A 15,931-nucleotide genomic window follows, 5' to 3' on the forward strand; every position below is an offset into this window, starting at 1 on the left:
ATTGTGCCCCTCCCTCTGCATGTCACTCTGGCCCCACCTCACCTGCCTCCCTGCCAGGCTCCCACCTGCCCTCCAATGTGCATCTGTGCTTGAGGGCGTCTGCCTGGGTCCCACCACAGCAGCATGGCCTGGGTACGGACCAGGCCAGCCCCTCTCCTATCCCCCAAGGCTGCCCTGGCTCCAGTGACCTCCCCGGAACACGGGGACCTCACACAAGGCAGAGCATGGCACCTGGCCCGCACCAAGGCCCAGTGGAGGGACCCCCACGGGAGGAGGACCCCCGGACCCCTGCCCCACCCAGAGCCTCATGGCAGCTCCACGAGGCAGTGAGAGAGGCAGCTGCCATCTAACGGGTCTGTCCATGCCTACCAGGGCCCCAGTCCAGCTATGGGGACCCCATCTGCCCAGCCAGCAGCCCCTGAGCTCCCTGACATGAAGATGGGGCAAAGGAAACCCCAGAGAAGTGGGCACAGGGAGTCTGGGGGTGCCCAGACCACAAGATGCCAGGTCGCCAGGACTGGGGGTCCATCGTGCAGGCGTGCCTGACCCCTGGCCCCAAACCCTTGGCCACAGATGGGATGTCATGGGCTCATAGACACTGTTACCCAGCAGTTCTTTATTAGGACACTGGCCCAGATCCGCGGGAGAGGGGCAAGGGGAGGCCAGGGTCCTCCAGCCTCGGCCAACTGGGCGGAAGCTGAGGGGAGTCCACAACGGGCGTCCTTTTCAGGAGCAGCTGGTCCTCTGAACGTTCTTGATTTCCTGCCATGGAGAGAGAAGGAGGGTGTCCCCCAGGGTCCAGGGTGACGGGCCACGCGGTCTGACCCTGCCTACTGTCCCCCTGCAGAGCCCACCTCGGAGAGCGCCTCCTCCAAGGTCCGGTAGGCCGTGTCCAGGTTGTCGTTGATGATGACCAGGTCGAAGAGGCCCTGCTCCTTGCCTGGGGTGGGGGGACAGGGTCAGGGCAGGCCCTCGCGGTCTTCCACAGGGACCCTGCTGCGGGGTGACCCATGTTGGCAGAGGAGATGGGGACACACCCAGTGGCCAGAGCCCATACTCACTGCTCTCCATGTCCACCCGAGCAGCAGCCAGACGCTTGGCCAAGCTCTCCTCTGTTTCCGTGTTGCGCTGCCGCAGCCGCTGCTCCTGAGACACACGGGGGATGGGGGGTGGGGGGTGGTCAGTGCCTCTGAGGTGGCAGGGCATCTCCTGCCCAACCCCCCAGGCCCCCCCAGGGCTTCAGCAAGGCTGCTGCACCCCTGCCCTCCCCAGCCTCACCCCACCCCCACCAAGACGTCCAGTGAGGGCGGCTGCACGAAGATGTAGATGGGCCGTAGGTCCGTCTTCTTGATGTTACGCACGCCCTGCAGGTCCACGTCCAGCACGCAGATACGGTTCATGGCCTGCACAGCCCGCACAGCTGCTTTGCTGGAGGACAGGAGGCAGGGACTGCTCAGTGGGGCTGCCTGGACCCAGTAACCCCCCAAGGCCTCAAACAGCCTCTACAGGACTATCATGGCCCATGCTCTGGGCTCCTGCCTTCCCCACAAGCCTCCACTTGGCGTGGGCATGGCCAGAAATGAAGGCAGGAACCTCCCCACACCCCAGCGTCTCCTCTACCTTTCTGGAAGCATGTGTGCTGGGCTGAGGGTGGCTGTGGCTTGTGGTACGAGGGCCCTAGCTGTCACTGCCCAACAGCCCCAGTGAACGCCCCTCTGGGTCACAGCCCAGCTGTACCTAGGTCCTAGGATGGAACAAGATAGGTCTCGTGGGATCTCTGCTTCGCCCTCATCAGAGGGCTCAGGGACAGGCTGCACACAGAGGCATGGCTGGGCCCGACTGCCCAGGACACTGCTCTGGGCCTGTTAGCCCGGTAGGAGCTGGCGAAGACTCTGGACTGGATGGGATTGGGCAGGGCAGGGAGGGGAGCAGAGAGGAGGGAAGAGCAGAGGAGAGGAGGGGAAGGGAGGGGAGCAGATCAGAAGGGAAGGGGAGGGGAGAGGAGAGCAGGAGAGGGCAGTAGAGGGGAGGGGAGGAGAGGACAAGGCAGAAGAGGGGAGCAGAGAGCAGGGCCAGGAAGCAGGGAGAAGGAAGGGCAGTGGAGGAGAGGGGAGTAGAGCAGAAGGGAGCAGAGGGCAGAAGAGGGGAGGGGAGTACAGCAGAGGAGAAGAGTGGAGGGGAAGGATGGAAGAGGGAAGAGCACAGAGCAGGGCAGTGGAAGGGAGGGGAGGGGAGGGCAGAGCACTCCAATGCCAGCCACTGGCTGGTCGGAAGGCAGGCCACAGTATGGCCTGTGCACCTTGGAGACCAGGATTCCTGCCATGTACCTGTCTGAGGGGCCTATGGTTTCCCTGGTGGCCAGCCAGGTGGACACAGGGGTGCTAAGGCAGCCTGGAGAGCCCCAACTGCTGCCCCGTCTCGGACCCTGGCATGGTGGGCACCTTACTCCAATGGGCCCAGAGAACCCACCCAGGATCCCCTGCATAGGTCAAGCCACAGGGAGAGCCCCCGGGAAGGAGGGGAGGCCCCCAGAGTGGCCCACCTAGTCCCATACAGGTTCCCCGAGAACTCGGCATGCTCAATGAAGTCACCCGCGGCGATGTCCCGTTGCATCACTTCTCTGGTCACGAAGTAGTAATCTGCAAGGAGGGCCAGCTGAGGCTTGACCTCTGCAAAGCCCCAGGGTGCTCAGGGACCAAGTGAGACCAGAGTCAGCTTCCCTGCAGACCTTTGTGCTCTGCCGAGCAGGGAACACAGGCACACATGGCACTTTCTTGCACCATCCCTGCCATGGTGATGGCAGGGCTTTCCAGGGAGAGGCTCCAGGGGGCCTGGAGATGGCCAGCCTCAGGGGCAGGGTGGGGGTAGGATGGGGAACGGATGTTTCTAGTCCTGTGGAGACTACAGGAGATGCCTGTGGCACAACTGTGACGTCAAGGTCGACTACACATGGGGGCATAGAGAGCAGCACACCTCTCAGCATGGACCACCTGTGGCAACCTCAGCCTGGCCCCACCGAGCCAGCCTACTGTAGGCCCCTGAACCTGCCCACCCTGCAGACAGGGACGCCAAGGGCCCAGCTCACCTTTGCCGTTCTCTTCTCCAGGCCGCGGGTCCCGCGTGGTATCTAGAACACAAGCCCTGATCACTCTGGGACACCCGGAGCCCCCACAGCCTACCCACAGCCTCCCGCAGGGCCTGGCTCAGCCCACGTGTTGGGGGAGTTGTCAGTCAGGTTCAGCGGTGTGGGGACTGTCCCCCATGTGTGCGTGTGTGTGTGGGAGGGCTGCCGGTCAAAATCAGCGCTGTGGGGACTGTCCCCCGTGTGTGTGTGTGGGGGGGGGCTGCCAGTCAGGGTCAATAGTGTGAGGACTGTCCCCTGTGTGTGTATGTCAGGGGCTGTCAGTCAGGGTCAGTGGTGTGGGGACCGTCCGCCGTCGGACGTGTGTGTGTGTGTGTGTGTGTGTGTGTGCGCGCACGCGTGCACAAGTGTCAAGGTCAGCACTGTAGGGACTGTACTGTGTGTGTCTGTTGGGGGGCTGCCGGTCAGGGTCACCGGTGTGGGGACCATACTCCGCGTGTCTGTGTTGGGGGTGGTGCCAGTCAGGGTCAGTGTGGGGACCATCCACTGTGTGGGTGCGGGGGCTGCCGGTCAGGGTCAGCGGTGTAGGGACCATTCCCTTGTGTGTGTGTGTATGTGTGGGTCCTCCAGGATGAGTTAGCATGTAGGACGTCCCCCTCCCTGTGTGTGGGTGCATGTGGCCCCCCAGGGTGGATCAGCAAGTAGGGCACCCCCTACCTGTGTGTGTGTGTGTGTGTACCCCCTGGGGCGGATCAGCGTGTAGGGCACCCCCTTCCCATGTGGGTGTGCGTGTGGAACCCCTGGGGTGGGTCTGCAGGGCTGACATCCCCCTCAGCCTCTCTGCCCCAGGCCAGAGCCTCACGAGACACGCTGAACCCGAAGACACTGCCATGCTCCTGCAGGAGTCTCTTGAGCAGGGTGCTCTTCCCGGCCCCTGAGGGTCCACTCAGCACGACAGGTCGTGGTCCTGCCATCCCTGCGGGGAGGGAGACAGACATGAGTGCGGCCTGAGGAACACCCCCACCTGCGTGGGGCATGGCGGATGAGGACAGAGCTTCCCCCAGGAACAGCTGCTACACACGACGGCACCAACGTGTGGGTCCTGGTGGCCCACTGCTGGAACTCAGCTCCTGGGCCTACGCACAGTACAGGCTCCGTCCAAGTCAGAAGAGCCCAAGGCCTGTTCTCACAATGACCGTCGGGTCATAAGGGCAGACCCCACAGGACCCCAGTGTCTTCAACCCTCTGGTCTGTGGGCTCTGGGAAGCCCCTAGGAGCAGTGGGGTCTGCAGACCAGGAGGATAGCCCGCAGTACATGACTGGGACACTGGCCCCCAGAAGCAGCAAGGTCCACGGATGACCCAGCCCCCAGCTCCACGTTCCTGACCAGGAGGACAGCCTGTAGTGCAGGGCTGGGACACTGGCCCCCAGGAGCAGCAGGGTCCACAGAGGACCCGGCCCCCAGCTCTGCGTCCCCGACCAGGAGGACAGCCTGCAGCACAGGGCTCAGGCACTGGCCCCAGGAGCAGCGGGGTCTGCAGAGGACCCAGCCCCCAGCTCTGCATCCACCCACCACCCCCAGCACACCCCACTGGACCCACCTCCGACCCACTTCCCGTTGGGATGCGGCTTCTGAGCTGCTGGGCGGCTCTGAAGAGCTGGGAAGGGGTGGTAATCCCAGGCGGGCAGGCTCCGCCCTCTGAGCGCTAAATCCCTCCCTAGGCGGCCGGCCCTTCCACCCAAGACAAAGCAAAGGCTGCTAACGGCCCTGTGCCCACCAGGCCCCGTGGTGAGCCACGTGTGGAGGGGCAGGGAGCCACAGGGTGGGGGTGGGCTGTGGGGCCTTGGACCCACTCCATCTGGCTGGGCCCTGTGGGGTTCTGCCTGGAGGAGCCTGCACCCGCCCTGGGGCTGCCCTGTGTCCCCAGCCTGGGCCGCTTGCTCTCCTAATCCTCGATGTAGGCCAACACAGTAATCTGGCTCAAGCTCGGCTATTCTGCACAGGCCCTGGAAGGACAGGAAGCAGGAGGCCTCCCCTGCTGAGGACACGCGACAGGAGCTGGTCACCACACACAGAGAGTCACCTCCACCGACCCCTCTAGCCAGTGTCCAGCTCAAGGACGGCCCTGCTGGACTCCCAGCTCCGCATGACATCCTGGCTTTCACACCCACAGCCCTAGACCCTGGCTGGGCTGGATCACCCTGGGTCTGTGTGGCTTCATAGGTGCTGGGACAGGGATGGGGAGAGTGGAGCAGGGGTGGAAGGAAGGGTGCAGGATGGTGGAAAGAAGGGGCTGAAGCCTGTCCACCATGCACCTGGCCCCCGGCAGGCCAAGTTCTGACCCCACATGTCTCCCCGGGCCCTGCAGGGTGTTGATGCCGTGGGAACTCGAGTTCCTTTGAGCAACGGTCCTGGAGAGGACCAGAAGGCCTGTCCAGCTGTTGTTCACAGCACCAACTCCAAATCCAGCAGATACGGCAGGAACCTCGGGACCTGGCCTGGAGCGCCTACCTCCAGGCACAGAGGAATTCAAGGGATTCCCCATCCAGGACCATGTGAAGAGGCACCTCTGGCCAAGGATGTCCCCATAGGCCCCTCCATTTGCCCAGGAGCCCAGCAGCTCCCCACTATAAAGTCCCATGCCTACGGGCAGGGCCAGATCGCCATCAGCTCCAATGTGTGCAGATGACACATCCACCAGCAAAAACACGTCTCCCATGTGTCTTTGGGACGCGGCTGCAAGGCGCACACATAAGTCCCAGTGCCTGCCACCCACGGGGCAGGTCCCACAGGTCTGACCCGCAACCTTCCGTCCATCCTGTTCTGGGAGTCCCAGGCCTGCCACCCACCAGGGCACTGCTGTGAGCAGCGGTGCTCATTCAGGGTCCACCGAGGGTGCTAGCTCACTCTCCGCCTGGCTCTGAGCCAACGCCTCCCCCTGCCCGCCTTCTCCCACAGGCTGTGCTCCCAGCCCCACTGGCCTCCAAGCCCAGGCTCCAGACCTGCCCAGCGCTGGGCGTCTCTCCGCCCTCCCTCAAGGTCTACCACACTGATAACAGCTGGTAAGAACGCCCCCCTCGCACTGACATCTTGCAGGGGTGGGGCTTGGCCATCTTGGGCCCCACAAGGGCACAGAGTCCTTCCTCGCCCGAGCACCAACTCAACTGGACACAAGATCACACAGACCACACCAGGCAGCCTGGTCTTGTGTCCAGTGGCCACGGTAGCACAGTCCCACCCAAACCCACTTCCAATAGGAGCACACCCAGAAAGGGCGTGCGCCCTCTCCTAAAATGTGACACCCAGATGGACCTGGGCCAAAGAGGCTGGTGGTGTCTGGCCCCCAGATGGGTCGGGTTGCGGAGGGGGACAGGTCTTGGCTACTCGAGCTTCTGGAAGCCTGGCTGGAAGTGAGTCACAACGGTGCAGTAGCATCTTCTTACTTCCTCTCCCGGGGTGGGGGTAGGGGAGGCATCCTTCCTGGAAAGGAAGCCAGGGCCTCTGAAACTGTGAACGACTCCAGCAGGGGTGTGCAGGCCAGGGCATCAAAGGGGTGGAGCAGGAAGAAGCCCAGTGGCCAGCCTGGCTCACACAGGGGAAACTGAAGCCAGCACCAGCAGGGCCAGGGAGGGACCTGGAGCCAGAGTCTAGAGGCTTGCAGCACCTCACCCTCATGACTGCACCGTTCCTCTTGGACACGGAGGTCAACCCCTTCCACCCCCAATCACACCACAATGCCACTGGCTTCACGATCCTCTTCAAGCCATCTGCATGCTCCTCCTGGCTACACTCGATGCAGGGCAAAAACCAGAAATGGTTTACACTCCGAGACCAAAGAAGCAGGGTCTGGCTGTGGTTGGAAAGAAACCGACGGCGTCCATTCACCCTCGGAACCCCTAGAAGCCAGTGTCCAGGAACTGCCAATGCCCCTCATTCCAGCCAAAAATGGGGAGCTTGGTCCCCAGGCTCTCCCAGGATGGAAATGGAAGTGCAAGGCACCTGTGCCAGACCTGGCCACGACCTGGGTTGTGAGAGGGCCTGTCTGGCCGTGGGGGGCGGGCAGAGGAAACCACAGGCGTCCCAGAGCCCTGCGGGGTCCAAAAGGTCTCTGTGTGACAGAAGTCTCCAGGAAGTCCACGCTGGGGAGGCGTGCTGCCCAGAAGCCTTCACAGGGCACTTGCAGGACGGCCATAGAAGCCCATCACAGCCTCTCTCCTGCACCCACGGGCCCCACGCTGGCCAGGAACACCTCAGCTTCCACCCTCCCCTTCGTCCCCAACGAGAAGGACCAATGACAGCCAGCGAGGGGGCCCCAGCACCTGGATGAATGAAGGGCGCTCCCTCTCACTGTAAACAGCTTCAGTTACATCAGATGGCCAGTGTCCAGCAGCCCAGACAGACGTCTCTGGTCCTCAGAGAAGATGTCTACCTAGAACACCCAGGAGTCAGAAACAAAGGCCGCCAACACTCTACTGCTGGGTGAGATTTTGCGTCTGCACCGCCTGGCACTGCCAGACAGCTGGGTGGGCCAGGACCTCACAGCAATCGCAGGGACAGGAGGGAGCCCCTTAGGGTGGCTCGAGGTCCAGCTTGGCCTGGGCAGGACCCCACGGCCATGGGACAGGAGGGGCACCTCAGGGCAGGGACAGCTCGGAGAACCAGCTCGGCCTGGCCAGGACCCCGCGGCCATGCCGGCGACCAGAGGGGGCCCCTCGGTGCGGGAACAGCTCCGAGGACCTCGGGGGCCTGCCCTCCCGGTGCGGACTGAAGTCCACCCGAGAGCTGCAGCAGCAGGACGGCTTCCCTACGTGAGCTCCGGGAGGTCAGCGCGTGTCCAGGGCCGTCCGCACCCGCCTGTCCCGGGGCTCCGGCGGGCGTGCGACCCACCTCGGGAGCGCTGCCCGGCTGCGGCCCGCGTCTGCCCCCCGCGCCCCGCAGACGCCGCCCCGGCTTCCAGCGCGGACCCTCGGGCCGTGTCCCCAACACCCCGAGGATAGGCACAGCGGGGCGGCTCGTAACCTGCCCCGCGAGAGGCACGAGCTCCACCGCACACCCGTACGTAAAGACGCAGGGCCCGGCGCCTGCGAGCAGCCGTCCCGCCGGGACCCCCGGACGGCGCCTCGGGAACCCCGGTCCGCGAGGGGCACGACCCCGCGCCCGCCCCGGAAGGCCCCGCCACTCACCATCCGTGGAGACCCGGCCTAAGGCGGCCGCCGCCAGCCCGGCCAGCGGGCGTCGCAGCATGAGCTCCGCGGCCGCCGCCGCCGCCGCCGCCGCCCGCCCGCCAGCGGGGCGACGTCACAGCGCCGCGTCCGGCCTCCGCGGAGGGGTACGTCATGGAGCCGCGCCGGCCGCCTGCGTCCGGCGTAGTAGCGCGGCGCCGACCTTGCACCGCCCTCAGGGCTGTCATCAACTCCACGCGACGCAGCGCTCGCGGATGACGTTGAGGCGGGGCCGTGGGTGGACTGGGTGGCGGGTCGGCCGGGACGCTGGGGCTCGGCGTTGCTGCGGAGCTCAGGCAAGGGGCAGGTGGGTGCGATACGGGGTTTTCCCGACGGGTGGACCGGGCCCCGCCGCCGGCGTCTCGTCTCCCAGCCTCTCCTTTCCCTCCGGGTCGCTTCCGGAGGCGGAGGGAGGGCCGCGGACGCCCTGTCTACGCGGACCGGGAGGCCTGTCTTCGTGGGCGGTCGGACGCCGGGGGTCGCGGGCCGTCGGCGTCCCGGCTCCCCCGCCATCCGGATCTCGGCGCTCCGAGTCTCCCCCGCCGTCCGGCCCCCGGTAGCCCGAGTCTCCCGCCGTGTCGACCTGGAGCTCGGCCACGGTGCCCCGAGTACGTCCCGTTGTCCCGACCCCGCTGTATGCTGGGGAAGTAGGTAGTCTGGAGAAGCACCCACAGTGTGTGTTCCACTCTGTCCTTGAGCGGCCTCCCCCACAACGTGAACCGCTGGAAAGGATCTGTAGCGGGCCACAGGGTTCCTGACGCAGAAGTTTGGGTGAACGGCACCTCTAGACTGCAGGTGCGAGTGGGACTGGCAGAGACCCGACGACGACTCCCCCGTGCGAGACGCACTTGGGTCTATGGCTCCTAACGGGCTGGGGCTCCCTGGAGGTCAGTTTGGTGGGAATCCTTGTCTTTTCAAAAGATGTCTTCTTTCCTTGCCCAGCAGGTTGCCCACCAGGCCAGTGGCTGAACCTGAGCCTCCACGTGCCACAAAGGCCCTGAGGAGGAATGGCCGCCGTGGGCAGGCTGCTTGGGTAAGCAGGGGTTTCTGGGCCCCTGGGGACTGCCGTCATGGGGCCATCTCAGGGGAGCCCTCCCAGCCAGTGTGTTAATGTGGAGCAGATGGAAGCCACAGCAGGCTTGGAGGGTGGAATGAAGCGGTTTGTGAGTCCTCGGCACCAGACACATGGTGCTGGTGATGTTCCTGTGGGATCCTGCAGCCCAGCCTGGCTCTGGGTCCTCGCAGAGGGCCATGCCTTCCAGCTCTTCCCCCCAGAACTGTCCCCGTCCTGCCCTTCCCCTCACCGCTGGCCTCCCCAAGATGAGAAGTATGGTGTGGCCACAGCTTTGTGGAGAAGCAAGCCGGGGGATTTCTAGTGGGTCCTGTGGAATCTGGGAGATATGAAGAAAGGGGTGGGGCACATGAAGCTGTGGGTCCACGTGGAGCTAGGCAAGGGACTCTGGCTGCAGAGCCCTCGTCCCAAGACAGATCCTGTTCAAGCTGCTGGAATGGTTCCGGCCCCAGCCCGCCCAGCTGGGCTTCTCAGGGGTGGCCGTGTCTCGAGCTCCTGGGCACCGCCCCCCACCCAGCCTGCCTGCTGCAGGCTTCCTTGGTGCTGGAGATTACCACCAGTCTCCTGTCTGCATCTCCATGACTCTTCTGGGGTCTTTTGTCAGAATCGACTCAGGCACCAGTGACAGCTCCGGGACTTCCCAGCAAACAGGGTGTGTTCTTCCTGGTAGGACAGCAGAGTCTGGTATCCCACACACACCCTCACTCGGTCATAGGGGTTGCTGGGAAGTGCAGGGTGTGGAGGGAACACCCCCAAGGTAGGTGCTGCTGGGCTGGAGCTCCACGGCCGCAGGGCACTCAGCCAGGCTTTCCTGTGAGCCGAGAGGCCCCAGAGCATGGGGATGTGAGTAGAGCCAGTGGGAATGGTTTGGGTGGGACATCTTGGCTCTTGCTATGCCTTAGCAAAGGCATGTGGTGGATGTCTGCCCCTGGAGTAGCCCACCGCCCCGGGGAGCTCTGGAATTGTGCCTTGTGACAGCCTGGGGTCTGAATCCATTTGCAGGAAAGCCAGGCTGGAAGGGACGGGATTGCTGTGGGGTCGCTCTGCAAGGCAGATGGCACATACAGGGCTTCTTCCCCTCCTGTCACCTCCTGGCAGGCCCCCTCCCCACAGGGCACCTGATGTGTGCAGGAAGGGCAGGTGTCTGCCATGCTGGGGGGTGGTTGGTGGGGGGGACTGCAGGTGTCTTGGTCTGCTCAGGCTGCCCTCAGAACGCCATAGGTGGGGCAGCCCCCCTCCCCAGGTCTGGAGCCTAGAAGTCTTGAGTGCAGGATGCCAGCAGGCTGGGTTCTGCCTTCCAGGCTCAGAGTCCTCCCGGGGGAGCTCTGCTCTCTGGCTCTGGTAAGGATCCCCGTCCCAGCATGGGGGCCTTCAGGACCTCACATAATCCTGATGTCATCCCGTGGAGGTTACAGCTTGGATGTGCAAGGCTGGGGGAACGCAGAAGTCCAAGCCACAGGACAGGAAGTTGTCTCCTGCCTGATGCTTGGTCCCCTAAGCCCACTGGGGTCCTAGCTGCTGACTTCTGATCTCACTCGTCTGAAAGTCTCCTGCAGTTGCCCCAGCGGTCTCTTCCATGGGGCAGAAGCTGTTCTGACCAGGCCCCACTGCAGTATGTGTCACTGTGTGTCCCTTGAGGGCTGGCTGGCGTGGGCGCTTTGGTCCCAGCGGCAGCCCCTGACCAGTGTGTGTGTGTGTGTGTTTGCAGCCTGCTGCGGCAGCCCGTGTTGACAAGGTATGCTCTGGTGCATGCCCGCCTACATACATCCTCCTGGCAGGCCGACAGCAACAGGGCCTCGCTCACACGTGTGCACCGACAAGCCTATGCACGCCTCTACCCCGTGCTCCTGGTCAAGCAGGACGGCTCCACCATCCACATCCGCTACCGGGAGCCACGACGAATGCTTGAGGTGTGCCCGTCGCCCCGCCCGCACTCCCCTGGGGCGCAGTCTTGGCAAGCTGGCCTGTAGTAGCCTCCCCTCCCAGGGCTTGTGGGCTCCGGAGCCACGGCAGCCATGAACTGGAACTGCTGAGTGAGGAGAGGGACAAGGAAGAGTGGGGTTCCCTGCACGGGTCAGGGCCAGACAGCAGTGGTGTGTCTGCTGGGTAGCAGTGTTGGGGAAGCAAACAGAAGTGTTTGCTGAAAGATTGAGAGCCTTGAGGGGAGACAGAACCCAGCAGAAGATAGAAACTCTCACCCACACCATGGAGAATGAGGTGCAGGAGACATGGGCAGGGCCCCAAGCCCTCTGAGTGAGCCGTGTACATGTCCCTCCTCAGATGCCTGTGGACCTGGACACCCTGTCCCCAGAGGAGAGGAGGGCACGGTTCCGGAAACGGGAGGCCCAGCTCCGAAAGAAAGAGAAGGAGGAGCCAGAGCTCAGTGATGACTTTGACATGGAGCAGTACAAGCGGTTTTGGACAAAAAAGTGATGGGTCTGGAAGCTGCCTGCGTGGGGGATGCGATTTCGGGGATGGTGTGTCTTTACATGGTGTGTTCGCAAAGCCGTCTCCACGTTGCCTTTCCTTCTGGGCCAACCAAGCCAACCAGGTTGTCTAGAATTGGGTTGGGCTGTGGTGTTTGCACGAGGCCTGAGGGGTATGCGGGCCACCAGTGTAGGAGGAGGAAGGGGAACCAGAGCCAGCCCCCATGGGCCCTGGAGCCCCCTCACCCTATCCCCCCTTCAGCCTCAGGACACGAGGGGCTCTCCTGGCAGAGCACAGCAGCTACAGGGATGGGGTGGAGGAGCGGGGTATCTGGGAAGACAGCACGGGTGGACTCTGCCCCTCACCGGGGCTCCCAGCTGCTCCCGGCCCATAGGAGTAGGGGTGTTCACTGGCAGCAATGACAAACTAGGCTTTCTGTGGGCACTTGCCATTTATCTGCTCTGGGGTGGGTTTCCCCTAGCCAGGCTTCTATGTGACCAAAGGAACATGTTCTAACCTTTGCAAGTGTAGCCAGCATGGCCCAGGCCCAGGGCTGACCTGTGTCCTGTTCCAGGCTGTTGATCCAGGCTGCGTCTCTGAGACCTGGGGCCTGTATTGCAGCTGGGAAGGACGTGCGGGCCTGACAGAAGAGGAAGGAAGGGAGGTGGCTGTGTCCCTGGCTCCCAGGGACAGGTGTTGAGCTGGTTCACCCAGCACGCTGCCACCGCCGGTTCTGGGAGACGCCCCTCGACCTGGTGATTGCTTGATGCGCAGAACAAATTACACACCACACTTGTGGGGAACTGGCAGCAGGGGATAGATTGTGCACAGAACGGGCACGTGGGCACTGGCAGTCACAGGCAGGGTGTTGGGGATAGGCAGTTGCTAAATGGCTCACACAGAGGGATTCTGGCAGAAGCCACGCCACGGGGCTGTGGCCCAAGCAGGCCTGACAGCGCTCACAATGCCCAGCTCTGTGTAGGAACCTGTAGCCCTCCTGAGGGTGGGGGTATGAGCACGGGTTCTCGCCATACCGGGTGAGGCGGACGGGGACCCGAGGGCCTGTCTGCAGAGCTCTGGGAGTCCTTCCAAGTGTCCCGAAACTTCCTGTCCACGGACCCCAATCCCTGGCCTCCACCTATAGCGGGGACGATGGCAGGAGGGGCAGCAGGCTCCGAGCTGACCCAGTTTTGCCCAGCACAGCCGCTCCCCGTGGAGGGGCGCACCTGGGGCTCCACCTGCCCTCCTATGCTGGCGCCCCCGCGGGACAGCCCAGACACCGGGGCGAGTGGAGGCTCCAAGGCGAGTTGGTGCACGACAAGGGCGCTTCCCGTGGAGCCCGGGCGCCGCGGGCCGGGACCTCGGTGCAGCCGCGCTCTCTGCAAGGGCACGGCCCCGGCACACGGCGCACCCGCCGCACCCGCGGAACGCAATCTGTGGACCCTGCGTGGTTGCACGGGCACTGCTCGGCGACCAGGTCCGCGCCTTCTCCCGGCAGGGCGCGGGCGCGCTTAGTGGCCGCGGGGGCGGGACCGGAAGCCTTGCGCAGGCGCGCCGCGGCGGGGCGCGGAGAATGCCGGACCTGCGAGGGGTGACGTCACGGCGCGCGACGCGGGAGCGGGTGCCGGGAGCGGGTGCCGGCGGCTGCGCCGCCCGGGGCGGCGAGGCCAGGACTTCGAAACGCCGGGGGCCCGCGGGCGGCTTCGCATCATGTTTGGCTCCAGCCGGGGCGGCGTGCGCGGCGGGCAGGACCAGTTCAGCTGGGAGGACGTGAAGACCGACAAACAGAGAGAGAACTACCTGGGTCAGCGCGGCGCCGGGCCCGGGGGCGGGGGTTGGGGGCTCGAGGTGCGCGGGAAGCCGCGAGTGTGGGGAACGAGAGGCCGCGGATGCGGGGAGCAGGTGCACGGGGAGCCGCGAGGCGGGGAGCGAGGGTCCGCGGGTGCAGGGAACGGGGCGGTAGGGGTGCCTGGTTGGGGGGGAACGAGGGGCCGCGGGTGCCGGGTAGCGCAGGGTTGCACCTCCGGGGGACGCTGGAGGCGCGCCGACCCGCCGGCCGAGCCCTGGGCAATGCTTCCCCGCAGGGAACTCGCTGATGGCTCCGGTGGGCCGCTGGCAGAAGGGCCGCGACCTCACCTGGTACGCCAAGGGCCGTGCGGACGGCGCAGGACTGAGCCGGGAGGAGGAGCTGGCGGCCGTGCGGCAGGCGGAGCAGGAGGCACTCATGGCCGCGCTGTGAGTGCGCCCCGCGGGATCGGGGACGCCCTTGGGGGGCGGCGGGCATGGAGGGGCGGGGCCCGGGGGCGGCTCGCAGCCCCTGAAGTTCGCCTGCGGCCCCCGCAGAGGCTACAAGAACGTGAGGAAGCAGCCCACGGGCCTGAGCAAGGAGGTGAGGGGGACCTTGCGGGGGGCGGGGGGCGCGGGGTTCGGGGTGGAACTGCTGCGAGCGCCCGCGTGCCCCCGCACAGGACTTTGTGGAGGTGTGTAAGCGGGAAGGAGGGGACCTCGAGGAGAAGGGAGTGGACCGGCTGCTGGGCCTGGGGAGCTCCAGGTGCGTGGCGAGAGGTGGACAGGGCGTGTTGGGCTGGCGGAGGCGGAGGCCGGGCCGGTCGGTCTCATCGTGGGGGTTCTCCCCCGCCTTCCCACAGCGGCTCGGCGGGCCGAGTGGCGTTGTCTCGTGAAGACAAGGAGGCCGCCAAGTTGGGGCTGTCGGTGTTCACGGTAAGTGCCCGTGTCCCGCGGGGACCCCCACTTCCCGCAGAGCACCCCGCCCCCTGACACCCAGAGTGAGTGACCTTCCTCCGCAGCACCAGCGCGTGGACAGCAGCCGGCCAGGCTCCTCACCAGCCTCAGCTAGGAAGAAGCCTCGGTCAGAGGAGGACAAGGCAGAGCCCGGGTAAGGGCTGCCTCCCCGCCTGTCCCAGGGTCTCTGGGTGCATTGGCTGCCTGCCCCAGAGGGCGGTGCTCCGATGGGCCCCGGGCAGGGGGAGGGCAGGTGTTGCATGTTGGATGGGCTGGCTGTGGGCACCTGCGGTCAAGACCTGGTGATGAGGCCGTGTGCTCACAGCCCAGAGAGCCACAAGAAAAGCAGGAAGGAAAAGAAGAAGAAGAAGAAGAAGAAGAAGCACAAGAAAGAGAAAAAGAAAGACAAGACACATCGGAGCAGGGTGGCCTCGGCGCTGTCCACCTCTGCAGGGTAGGTGGGCCTCTGCCTTGGGGTGGCCTGGTGGGTGGGGCAGGGCATCTTCCCACATTCAGGGCATCCCTGGTCTTCCCAGATCTGGTCGCCGCAGGCATGGCTCTGACTCAGACTTGGACTCCTCGCCCTGTTCCAAGAGGCAGCGCCAGGACCACAGTGACTGAGGCCTCCCCACCCCCACCCCCCAGCCTCAAGGCCAGCAGCTTCCAGAGCGAGTGCCACCCAAAGAGGACGCACTGGGCCTGGAAAGAGCCCATACAGCCGCTTCTATTTTTCTTTCACTCACTCTTTGTACTGAAATAAACTTATTTTAAGGAAAACGTATCTCATTCTCCAGGCAAGGTGTTGGCCCCATGTTCTGGTACCACCAGCCTGAAATTGTTGGGAGGGGGACTTCCCTGTGCGGGTGTCCTGCAGTCCCACATGGGCCTGGGCCTGATGCTTAGATTGCAAGGGGTACAGACTTGTCTCTGTAGTGTCTCTCCCCCCCCCCCCCCCCACCGCCCCGGGGACCTGCCTGCTGAGTCCTCTCTGCTTCTCCTGGTTAAGACTGGGCCTTCTGCCACCTCTGCAGGGGGGTGCACACAGAACCAAACTAACCCTTACAACCAACTGGAGTGAGGACAAAACCCAGGCTGGGTTCGTAATTCCAAAGATAACTCTGTCCTCACAACCCTGACCCTGGTCTTCAAGCTGTTGGTAGAGGTGAATGATCCACGGTGCAGGCCAGACTGGACCAACAGCCTTACCAGGCTGAGAAGCAAGGACTGCGGAGGGAGGACCTTCAAGGAGTAAAAAGGGCATGTGGCAGCATCAAGGGGCTCAGGAACAGGCCGACTAGGGTGTGTGCCTGTTTGCAAGCAGGTGTGCACCACGGAGGATGGGCATGGGAAAGAGAAGGCAGCCTGCACACAGAACCCCTCCAGCT

At 64.5% G+C, this 15,931-nt stretch overlaps 3 protein-coding genes across 15 annotated transcripts; 2 read left to right on the forward strand and 1 right to left on the reverse strand.

The window, feature by feature from the left end:
* Positions 1–594: 594 nt before the first annotated feature.
* Positions 595–8,400, reverse strand: GUK1 (guanylate kinase 1). 4 transcript variants are annotated; one of them, XM_059176091.1, is made up of 9 exons: positions 8,267–8,400; positions 7,403–7,512; positions 3,945–4,058; positions 3,086–3,127; positions 2,543–2,669; positions 1,290–1,428; positions 1,062–1,146; positions 855–940; positions 595–762 (listed from the first exon to the last, which is right to left on the reverse strand). In XM_059176091.1, exons 3-9 carry the CDS (start codon positions 4,054–4,056, stop codon positions 727–729), a joined length of 627 nt encoding a protein of 208 aa, XP_059032074.1. In that variant the 5' UTR covers positions 4,057–4,058; positions 7,403–7,512; positions 8,267–8,400; the 3' UTR covers positions 595–726. The 4 variants fall into 4 exon arrangements, with proteins under 4 accessions (XP_059032074.1, XP_059032075.1, XP_059032072.1 ...); XM_059176092.1 differs by having other exon boundaries at positions 7,403–7,508; positions 8,267–8,396; XM_059176089.1 differs by lacking the exon at positions 7,403–7,512 and having other exon boundaries at positions 8,267–8,387.
* A 55-nt stretch (positions 8,401–8,455) lies between these two features.
* Positions 8,456–11,888, forward strand: MRPL55 (mitochondrial ribosomal protein L55). Of its 9 annotated transcripts, none has more exons than XM_059176094.1 (6): positions 8,456–8,612; positions 9,251–9,338; positions 9,982–10,134; positions 10,924–10,989; positions 11,086–11,287; positions 11,658–11,888. In XM_059176094.1, exons 2-6 carry the CDS (start codon positions 9,313–9,315, stop codon positions 11,808–11,810), a joined length of 600 nt encoding a protein of 199 aa, XP_059032077.1. In that variant the 5' UTR covers positions 8,456–8,612; positions 9,251–9,312; the 3' UTR covers positions 11,811–11,888. The 9 variants fall into 9 exon arrangements, with proteins under 9 accessions (XP_059032077.1, XP_059032083.1, XP_059032084.1 ...); XM_059176100.1 differs by having other exon boundaries at positions 9,982–10,029; XM_059176095.1 differs by having other exon boundaries at positions 8,480–8,612; positions 9,248–9,338.
* Positions 11,889–13,394: 1,506 nt separating this feature from the next.
* C5H1orf35 (chromosome 5 C1orf35 homolog) lies at positions 13,395–15,327 on the forward strand. 2 transcript variants are annotated; one of them, XM_059176087.1, is made up of 8 exons: positions 13,397–13,608; positions 13,889–14,039; positions 14,148–14,193; positions 14,273–14,355; positions 14,453–14,525; positions 14,612–14,700; positions 14,872–15,000; positions 15,083–15,327. In XM_059176087.1, the coding sequence occupies exons 1-8, from the start codon at positions 13,515–13,517 to the stop codon at positions 15,165–15,167; spliced, it is 750 nt and encodes a 249-aa protein (XP_059032070.1). In that variant the 5' UTR covers positions 13,397–13,514; the 3' UTR covers positions 15,168–15,327. The 2 variants fall into 2 exon arrangements, with proteins under 2 accessions (XP_059032071.1, XP_059032070.1); XM_059176088.1 differs by lacking the exons at positions 14,148–14,193; positions 14,273–14,355 and having other exon boundaries at positions 13,395–13,608.
* The last annotated feature ends 604 nt before the right edge of the window (positions 15,328–15,931 follow it).

This window comes from Mustela lutreola, chromosome 5, assembly GCF_030435805.1.
Source record: "Mustela lutreola isolate mMusLut2 chromosome 5, mMusLut2.pri, whole genome shotgun sequence".
Taxonomy (NCBI): domain Eukaryota; kingdom Metazoa; phylum Chordata; class Mammalia; order Carnivora; family Mustelidae; genus Mustela; species Mustela lutreola.

Coding starts and splice junctions, on each gene's coding strand:
- C5H1orf35 (XM_059176087.1), top strand. CDS start 13,515: ATGTTTGGCTCCAGCCGGGGCGGCGTGCGCGGCGGGCAGGACCAGTTC. Junction 13,609..13,888: donor ACAGAGAGAGAACTACCTGG/GTCAGCGCGGCG, acceptor GCTTCCCCGCAG/GGAACTCGCTGATGGCTCCG. Junction 14,040..14,147: donor GAGGCACTCATGGCCGCGCT/GTGAGTGCGCCC, acceptor CGGCCCCCGCAG/AGGCTACAAGAACGTGAGGA.
- MRPL55 (XM_059176094.1), top strand. CDS start 9,313: ATGGCCGCCGTGGGCAGGCTGCTTGG. Junction 9,339..9,981: donor GCCGTGGGCAGGCTGCTTGG/GTAAGCAGGGGT, acceptor GTCTTTTGTCAG/AATCGACTCAGGCACCAGTG. Junction 11,288..11,657: donor AGCCACGACGAATGCTTGAG/GTGTGCCCGTCG, acceptor GTCCCTCCTCAG/ATGCCTGTGGACCTGGACAC.
- GUK1 (XM_059176089.1), bottom strand. CDS start 8,327: ATGCTGCGACGCCCGCTGGCCGGGCTGGCGGCGGCCGCCTTAGGCCGG. Junction 1,429..2,542: donor GGGAACCTGTATGGGACTAG/GTGGGCCACTCT, acceptor CCTGTCCTCCAG/CAAAGCAGCTGTGCGGGCTG. Junction 763..854: donor TGGAGGAGGCGCTCTCCGAG/GTGGGCTCTGCA, acceptor TCTCCATGGCAG/GAAATCAAGAACGTTCAGAG.